Consider the following 9,651-nt stretch of genomic DNA (forward strand, 5'->3'; position numbering starts at 1 on the left):
CCAACGTCTGTCTCTGCTCTCACCCCCAGGACGAGAAGGAGGGAGAATCTGCCAGAGATTCACTGGATGACCTGTTCCCCGAGGAGGAGGAACACGGGGCTGGAGGTAAGTGAGGGGAGGGGGTAGTAAGTGGGTGAGGGGGAATGGAGGGGGGGGGAGAAGTGAGGTGAGGGGGTAGAGAGTGGGTGAGGTAGAGTGTGAGGGGGATGGCTTTAGGTGGGGTGGGATTGGGGGACAGATGGGGATTGTGGGGGGCGGGGGTCATTGCACTGGGAGTGGGGTTGTGGGATTTAGTGGGTGGGGTCGGTGGTCCCAGGAGCAGGGTCAGTGGGTGTGGAGTAGTGTGTCGGGTCAGTACCGGTGGGCAGGGGGTGGGGTGAATGTGTGGGGCAGGAGGTGGGGTGAATGTGTGGGGCAGGGGGTGGGGTGAATGTGTGGGGCAGGGGGTGGGGTGAATGTGTGGGGCAGGGGGTGGGTCAGTGGGAGGGGCATGGGTTGGGTCGGTGGGAGGGGCAGGGGGTCGGTCGGTGGGAGGGGCATGGGTTGGGTCGATGGGTGAGAGGGGATCCAGGCACTCACCGTCTCTCCCTCCCCTGCAGCAGTGTCGCACGCTCACGGCAGCAGTGCAGTGGCAGCGGCGCAGCAGTGCGGCTACGAGATCCCTGCGCGTCTGCGGACGCTGCACAACCTGGTGATCCAGTACGCCTCGCAGGGCCGCTACGAGGTGGCCGTGCCACTGTGCAAGCAGGCGCTGGAGGACCTGGAGAAAACCTCCGGCCATGACCACCCCGACGTGGCCACCATGCTCAATATCCTGGCACTGGTGTACAGGTGGGACGCGGGGGAGGCCGGCCCCTCCACAACCCCACCCCCCCTTAAACCTCCGCTTCCCCCCTCCACAACCCCCCCACCCTTAAACCTCCGCTTCCCCCCTCTGCAACCTTGCCCCGCAATCCACCCTCCCCTCCACAACCCGCTCTGCTCCACACCTACCCCACTAATCCCCAACCCTTCCCTCCACACTCCCCTCATGCACAGCCCCATCCTCCCCTCAAATCTCCCCTCCACCCTCTCACTCCCCTCCCTTCTCCACAACCCGCACTGCCCCACACCCACCCCTCCAAAATGCAACTTTCCCCTCCTCAACCCTCCCCTCCGACACCTTCCCCACATCTAACCCACTGCATCCCACTTTTCCGCGACTCTCCCTGTTCCGACCCCTCTCCTCCAATCCGCAAGCCCCACTCTGCAACCTTCCCCGCCCCAGTTGATGACTGTTCACTCCCTGCCCGCCCTGCATCCTTCCCCGGTCCGCTCTCCTCCCATCCCCGCCTGCTCCCCCGTCTCCCAGACCATGGTTTCACACTCTCTCTCCCCCTCTCTCTCTCTCTCTCCCCCACAGGGACCAGAATAAGTACAAGGAGGCTGCACACCTCCTCAACGATGCACTGAATATCCGGGAGAAGACCCTGGGCAAGGATCACCCAGCCGTGAGTCAGGGGCAGGAGAGGGGGAGGGGGACACCTGGAGCACTGGGAGGGGGTGGATGGGGTAAGCTGTGAGACCACCATGTTGTGGAGCAGGTCGAGCTCCACTGAGACCAGGTCAGTGTCTCCCAGGGCCAGCCCTGGCTCTGGCTGGGGCTTTGGGGTATCAGGGGTCTGACAGTGGCTGCCTGTGTTTGGTGTCCTTGTCCTGAGCAGAGGGAGGTGCTGCAGAGACATTGGAGAGGATATTATTGTCCCTGAGGGAATATGATTGCAATACAACCGCAGAAAGGTGAATGAAGGAAGGTCGGGTCTGGCTGCTCAATGTCCAAGATTGCGGATGTTTCAAGTGTGATTGGGGGTGGGGGGAGGGGGGGGGGGAGAGGTTAAAGAGGAGGGAGCATTGCTATAATTGATATACATTTCTATACACTCACGAGCTGCCAGTGGAAGGGTAGAGGCAAATACAGTTGCAACATTTAAAAGGTATTTGGACAGGTTCATGAACTGGGGACATATCGTGCACCGGGGGACCTGGCACGGTGAGTGATGGGGAACTGACCCCGGCTCCTGTCCTGTCCACAGGTAGCAGCCACCCTGAACAACCTGGCCGTCCTGCACGGCAAGAGGGGCAAGTACAAGGAGGCTGAGCCCCTGTGTAAGAGGGCGTTGGAGATCCGTGAGAAGGTGGGTGTGTATGTGGTGGGGTGTGTTTGTACAAGTGAGCCTGTGTGTTTAGGTGCGTGTACGTGCGTGTAGGTGCGTGTATGCGGGAGGTGCGTGTATGTGGGAGGTGCATGAACGCGGGGGTTGTGTGAACGCGGGGGGTGCATGTACATGCGTGTACACGCGGGTTGCGTGTACGCGCGTTTAGGTACGTGTGCGTGTACGTCCGGGGTGCGTGTGCTCGTGTATGTGCGGGGTGCACGTGTGGGTGTGTACGTGTGAGGATGTGTGTACGTATGTTGTGTGTGTGTGTGTGTACGTGTGGTGTGGGTGTGTGTGTACGTGTGGTGTGGGTGTGTACGTGTGGTGTGTGTACGTGTGGTGGAGTGTGTACGCGTGTGTGTACGTGTGGTGTGGGTGTGTGTACGTGTGGTGTGGGTGTGTGTATGTGTGGGTGTACGTGTGGTGTGTGTGTACGTGTGGGTGTGTGTGTACGTGTGGTGTGGGTGTGTGTGTACGTGTGGTGTGGGTGTGTGTGTGTACGTGTGGTGTGGGTGTGTGTGTGGTCGTTTCTGATCCTCTGACGGCCGGTGCTGCAGGTCCTGGGCCGAGACCACCCAGATGTGGCGAAGCAGCTGAACAACCTGGCGCTGCTTTGCCAGAACCAGGGCAAGTACGAGGAGGTGGAGTACTACTACCGGCGCGCCCTCGACATCTACCAGAGCCGCCTCGGCAATGACGACCCCAACGTGGCCAAGACCAAGAATAACCTGGTGAGGGGGGGAGAGGGGGGCAATGGAAGGTGGGGAGTGGAGAACAGGATAGGGGGAGGGAAAGGATGGGGGAAAGGTGGGGAAGCAAGGCATGAGGGGAGGGATGATCGGGGGGGGGGGAGAGGTTACCAAGGGGGTGAGGTGTTGGTGGGGAGAGAGCAGACAGTCTGTGCTGTGAGGGTGAGCTGAACAGTCATTGGTACTGATGTTGGTTATTAATGTCTTGTGTATCGAGATACAGGGAAAAGCTTTTGTTTTTGTGCCATCCAGTCAAATCAACTCCGACTATACACGAGTACAAGCAGCCCATACTCAAGTAGGACAGGCAGTGAAGTGTTGATGGTGGGGAGTCTGGTCTGTGTGATGGACTGGGTTACATCCACAAATCTCTGCAATGCCTTGCAGACTTGGGCTGAGCTGTTCCCAAAGCTGAAGTTGGTAAGAGTCGTTGGAGACTGAACCTCCTGACTTCTGAAGGTGTTAGTGTGGTTTCTTGCCCATAGCTTCCATGTGGTTGGTCCAGGACAAACTGTTGGTGATATTTATGTCGGGGAATGAGAACCTCATAACCATCTCCACTTCAGCACCATTGATGCTGACTGGGGCATGTCCTCCGCCAGGCTCCCTGAAATCAGTAACTAGCTCCTTCCTCTTGCAGACATTGAGGGAGAGGTTGTTGTCTTGACACCATGTTACCGTCTCCTTCCCCCACTCTGTTTCATAATTGTTTGGCATCCAGCCCACAAGAAGGGCCTGGACCCGAATCGTCACCCATTCCTTCTCTCTGGAGATGCTGCCTGTCCTGCTGAGTTACTCCAGCTTGTTGTGATGATCTTCAGTTTACACCAGCATCTGCAGTTCCTTCCACCACAATAGTGGCATCCTTTATGAACTTGTAAATGGAGCTGGAGCAGACGCCAGGCACACAGTCATGAGTGTGCAGGGAGGATAGCAAGGGGCTGAGAAGACATCCTTGAGGGACACTGGTGTTGAGAATGATCGTGGAGGGTGGACAAGGTCTGTGGGCCAGGAAGTCAAGGGTCCAGTGGCAGGGTGGGGTGCTGACCCCTAGGTCCAGGAGTTTGGGATTTTAGGGGTGGATGCAGGGGAGGGGAGAAGGGGTCAGTTTGGCGGGCAGCTGGGGTGGGGTCAGGGGTGGTGGAACAGTGGAGGTCAGTTTGGGGATTAGGGGAATGGAGTCTGTGGAGGATGGGGGCCAGTCTGGGGAGGGGTTAACCTTGGCCTCTCTCTCACAGGCCTCTTGCTACCTGAAGCAAGGCAAGTACAAGGAGGCAGAGACCTTGTACAAGGACATCCTGACCCGGGCCCACGAGAAGGAGTTTGGATCAGTCAACGGTAGGTCCAATACCGGGTGTGGTGGCATGTCAGCAGTTGGAGTATCCCTCTCACCGCCCCTCCCCCTGCAGTGTTTACACTGCCCATTGATGTCCTCCCAGCCCCATCACAAAGTCTCCAGATTCCCTGTCGCAGAAGCCGGTCTCCAGCCAAATCTATGGACTCCACACAGTCAACAAACAGCCTTGGTTATGAGACCAGCCGGTACGCTAGCACTCACTGGAGACCTGTGCTCCAGAGAGAGTTGCACTTCGAGCCAGGTTGTTCCAGTCACAACACAAGCATCTACAGGTGGCACAGTGGTGCAACGGTAGAGTTGCTGCCTCACAGCGCCGGAGATCCAGGTTCAATCCTGACTACGAGTACAGTCTGTACGGAGTTTGTACGTTCTCCCCACGACCCCGTAGGTTTTCTCCAGGTGCTCCGGTTTCCCCTCACACCAAAGACGTACAGATTTGTAAGTTAATTAGCTTGGTATAATTATAAATTGTCCCTAGTTTGTATGGGATAGTTAGAATGCAAGGATAGTTGGTCGGTGTGGACTCGGTGGGCCAAAGCGCCTGTTTCGGCGCTGTATCTCTAAACTAAACTAAGCTACTCCATGACAGAGAACATTGCATATGCGTGTTCTGTCCACAAAAAGCAGCACAAATCCAATCGGAGAATTTCCACCCTGTCTCATTTCACTCATCGACGAAGTGACAGATGGTGTTATTGACCCTGACCAACTATCTAGTCGGCGGCAGGTTGACCAGGGCCGCTCTTAAAATAGCTGGAGTGATACCTTGCACAAATGAATATGGTTCTTGGGGGTTGATCCTCCCAGCCCTAGGTGAATGACTGCAGGAGGTCATTAGTCCCCTTGGCCCAAGCCTCTGCAGCTGCCTCCTCATTGGCCTTGGTGCCAGGGTGAGGTGAGGGCTGGTGATGTTCACTGATGATCACAGTGCGTGTCCCGTTCGCTCAGTAAGTGACGCAGCCCCTGCTGAATGCAGCAGGACCGGGACACCCTTCAGGCACGAGCTGATAATGGGGCAAGTAGCGTTCACAGCACCAGGGGGGCGGGGATCGACCGTCTGCAGGTCTAACCATCTGCTGCTGACATTCAGTGACATCACCATCACCGAGTCCCCACCATTAACATCCTGGAGCAACCATTCACCAGACACTCACCAGGACCAACGACACAAACTCCACGGCTGCAAGAGCTGGGATCCTGTGGTGAGAGAAGCAACTCCTGACCCCCTCCCACCTCCACACGGCCTTTCCCCATCTCCACACGGCAGCGCTGTGATGGAGCCCTCCCCACTTGCCTGGGTTAGTCCAATCCAACAACCAGCGAAATGCTCAACACCATCCAGGATGAAGCAGCCGCTCGATCTGCCTTCACTCACCCCCCAAAACCTCCCTTCTCTCCATCACCGTCCCTTAGGGTGCACCATCTACAAATGCACTGCAGTTACTGGCCCAGGCTACTTCGGCAGCACCTCCCAACCCCAAGCAAGGGCAGGGAACACCACCACCACAGGTTCCCCTCCCAGTCACTGGGTCGAGGTCCTGGAACATCCTCCGGGGCACCTTCACCAGACGGAGGGCAGCGGCTGAAGGGGGCAGTGATGTCTAAGGCCCTAGGCCTGTGAGTAAATCTCATCCCCGACCCAATCCTCCCACAGACAGCCCCAGCAGTATTGTGTTACTGTGTGGCCTTACAACCCAGTGATATGAATATTGATTTCTCTAACTTCAAGTAATCCTTGCATTCCCTCTCTCTGTCCCTCCCCCACCCTAGTCCTCTTGCTAATTTCACCATTATATTCCTTCGTTATCACCCTGTCCCCAGCCAATATTGAACAATTGTGGGCTCCACCTTTCCCGAGTCACCGATGCAGACTGCTTTGTTCTGAACTTTCTCTAGTTGCTCCATCCCTGACTCAGTCTGAAGAAGGGTCTCGACCATGAAACCTCACCCATTCCTTCTCTCCAGAGATGCTGGCCGACCCACTGAGTTACTCCAGCATGTTTTGTCTATCTTTGATGTAAAGTAGCATCTGCAGTTCCTTCCTGCACTGTGTTGTGTTACTGCTCATCTCCATGGCCAAGGCAGGGGTGATGAAAGGGGGAGGGGATGTATCGAGGAGTGGGCCGGTCCATCAGAGCTGGAGACATAGCTGCAATAGGGAGACTCAAAGTGCTGGAGTAACTCAGCAGGTCAGGCAGCATGGATAGGCCTCCAGTGCTGCTGCCTGACCCGCTGAGTTACTCCAGCACACTATGTCTGTCTTTGGTATAAACCAACATCTGCAGTTCCTCGTTTCTATGAAGTAGCTGGAATGTTGCTCTTGTTGTCCCAGGAGAGAATAAACCCATCTGGATGCACGCAGAGGAGCGGGAGGAGCTGAGCAAGGTGAGCCTGTCCCTGCCCACCCCCCAGCTGTGCTGGCTCAGTACACTGTACTCAGTACTCGGTGCACACGACCCTCCCCACACCACCACACGAACCAACCCCAACCCCACACCACCACACCAACCCCGAGCACTGTTGCTAGCCCAGTCTAGTCACCTAGATCCCCTCCCCAGCCGTGCCGCCCCCCACCACAGGCCAGGCACGAGAGGCCGGCCTCTCGCCCATCCCATGTCCCATGCATGCGAGCCCCCCTCGCTCCATCCCCAGCAGCCAGACATGCAACTTTCCCCATCCCCGCAACCTCAACCACATCTGCCTCCCCTGTTCACCCCCCTTGAGATCCCCAACAGCACCCAGCACACAACAACCGTCTGCACCCTTCCAACCCCACCCACTGTTTGCAGCCAAGCCGAGGCCCCACCTCCAGTCCCACACACGAGGCCGCCCTCTCTCCACCCATCCCAAATGAGGCCGCCCTCTCTCAGCTCCACCCACACACGGCAATCCTCTCTCTCCCCTCCATCCCCACATCCCCCTACCTGTTCCGTGCAAGGCTGCCCTCTCTCATCCCCCCCCCCCCCTCTCCTCCCACTCCATGCGCGTGAGGCGGTCTCTACCCAGCCCTGCGGATGGTGTAGTGTGGCCTGTGCTCACACCGTTGCTGTGTTTCAGGGCCGGCACAAGGACAGCGCGCCCTACGCCGAGTATGGAGGCTGGTACAAGGCCTGCAAGGTCAACAGGTGAGGCTGACCCATTGGGGGGAGCGCCCCTCCCATCCCCCTCCTCTTGTGCTGCCGGCCCCTCCCCACAGTGACCCTGCAGTCCGTCCCGATCCAGACAACGTCACTTGTCAGACCAGCCTGCGTCCGACCACGGGGGCCCAGGATATCCCTCCTGGGGGGGACGACTGGGTAAAGGACAACAGTGATGCCCCGGGGTGAACGCTAGGGTTTGGTGGGTTGAGCTGAACGTTTTGTGTTGGGGAGGGGGGGTCATGGCCATTTAGGGGGGGGGGGGTCATGGCCATTTGGGGGGCAGGTGCCCTGGGATTTGGGGTGTGAGCAGCGTCCATGGTGCATTAACCACACGGTGAATGGTCAGCATCAGACCGGGTCCTGATCCCTACCCCACAGTCGCGACCCCTCTGCCCCTTCCAGCAGCCGCTCGTCCCTGTCCCCGGTCCACACGGGACCAGAGACCCCGGAGCACCACTAACCCAGTCTCCCTCATAGCCCCACAGTGAACACCACGCTGAGGAACCTGGGGGCTCTGTACCGTCGCCAGGGCAAGCTGGAGGCTGCGGAGACCCTGGAGGAGTGTGCCACACGCTCTCGCAAACAGGTGGGTACTCACAGGCTGCTCCCCACCTCTGCACAGAGTTAGAGAGTGATTAGTGTCCCCACCAGGACTGCACCCTCGTGTTATACAGCTGCCATTTATTTCAAGGGGGTTTGTATACAAAAACAAGGATGTAATGCTGAGGCTCTATAAGGCGCTGGTAAGGCCACATTTGGAATATTGTGGGCAGCATATCTGAGGAAGGATGTGCTGGCTCTGGAGAGAGGGTCCACAGGAGGTTTACCAGAATGATCCCAGCAATGAGTAGGCTAACCTATGATGAGCGTTTGTCAGCACTGAGCCTGTACTCGCTGGAGTTTAGAAAAATGTGGGGGAACCTCATTGAAATGTACAGAATAGTGAAAGGCTTGGATAGATTGGATGTGGAGAGGATGCTTCCACTAGTGGGAGAGTCGAGGACTAGAGGTCATAGCGTCAGAATTAAAGGGCGTTCTTTTAGGAAGTAGATGAGGAGAAATTTCATTAGTCAGAGGGTGGTGAATCTGTGGAATTCTTTGCCACAGAAGGGTGTGGAGGCCATCAATGGATATTTTTAAGGCAGTGATAGGTAGATTCTTGATTAGTATGGGTGACAGGTTATGGGGAGAAGGCAGGAGAATGGGGTTAGGAGGGAGAGATAGAGCAGCCATGATTGAATGGCGGAGTAGACTTGATGGGCTGAATGGCCTAATTCTACTCCTGACCCATATGAACACGAGTCCCGTCCCCACCAGTACTGTACCCCAGTGTTATGCAGTGAGTCCTGTCCCCACCGGTACTGTACCTCGGTGTTATACAGTGACAGACCCGTCCCCAGGTGTGACTGGGGACAAGTGTGTTGGGCGTTTCCCTGTGGGTGCTGAGGGGTCCTCTGCTTGCTGTGTTGCTGTACTCTGTGTGATGCTGTGTTGCTGTACTCTGTGTGATGCTGTGTTGCTGTACTCTGTGTGATGCTGTGTTGCTGTACTCTCTGTGATGCTGTGTTGCAGTACTCTGTGTGATGCTGTACTCTGTGTGATGCTGACCCTGTCTCTCTCTCTCTCTCTCTCTCTCTCTCTCTCTCCCTGTGCTTCCATGCCGCATTGCAGTCCACCACTGTAAGTCTCCAGCCTTCAGTTGTTTGATTGCAGACTTCACTGCTGCCTTAGTGAAGCGGGCTGCAGCCACTCACTCTCCCTCTCTCTCACTCTGTGTCGCAGGGTCTGGATCCCATCCACCAGACCCGTGTGGTGGAGATCCTGAAGGACGGTGAGGCGGTGGAGCGGCGACGCAGCCTGGCCGGCAACCCGGTGAAGTACGAGGGCGGCTCAGTGGGCAGTGAGGAGGTCAGCGTGGGAGTGGAGTGGACCGGGGTGAGTCTGTGTGGGGACCATTAGCCCTGGGGCTGCCTGCAGTGTCCCAGTGTGGGAGTGGAGTGGACTGGGGTGAGTCTGTGTGGGGACCATTAGCCCTGGGGCTGGGGCTGCCTGCAGTGTCCCAGTGTGAGGCTGGGGGGGAGAGAGGGGGCAGGGACTGACCCAGTACGCCCTCGGAGCCGAGCCGCGCACGCGGGTGGTTGTGGAGAGGGGACTGAGGGGTGGGGAGGGGAGGGGTGTTGTCAGATGTCGGGTGAGGGGGTTACTGATCT

The 9,651-nt window shown here is 57.4% G+C and overlaps 1 protein-coding gene across 4 annotated transcripts in view; it reads left to right on the top strand.

The window, feature by feature from the left end:
* The window catches only part of LOC144591159 (kinesin light chain 1-like), a 36,641-nt gene that overhangs the window by 11,252 nt on the left and 15,738 nt on the right, over positions 1-9,651 (top strand). For all 4 annotated transcript variants that reach the window (XM_078395454.1, XM_078395456.1, XM_078395457.1 and 1 more), the window contains exons 4-13: positions 30-105; positions 600-831; positions 1,403-1,490; positions 2,073-2,174; positions 2,753-2,926; positions 4,183-4,282; positions 6,634-6,686; positions 7,359-7,426; positions 7,919-8,027; positions 9,224-9,376. In XM_078395454.1, coding sequence (XP_078251580.1) covers positions 30-105; positions 600-831; positions 1,403-1,490; positions 2,073-2,174; positions 2,753-2,926; positions 4,183-4,282; positions 6,634-6,686; positions 7,359-7,426; positions 7,919-8,027; positions 9,224-9,376 — 1,155 coding nt within the window. The remainder of the gene's footprint in view (positions 1-29; positions 106-599; positions 832-1,402; positions 1,491-2,072; positions 2,175-2,752; positions 2,927-4,182; positions 4,283-6,633; positions 6,687-7,358; positions 7,427-7,918; positions 8,028-9,223; positions 9,377-9,651) is intronic.

This window comes from Rhinoraja longicauda, unplaced genomic scaffold (genome assembly GCF_053455715.1).
Source record: "Rhinoraja longicauda isolate Sanriku21f unplaced genomic scaffold, sRhiLon1.1 Scf000624, whole genome shotgun sequence".
Classification (NCBI taxonomy): domain Eukaryota; kingdom Metazoa; phylum Chordata; class Chondrichthyes; order Rajiformes; family Arhynchobatidae; genus Rhinoraja; species Rhinoraja longicauda.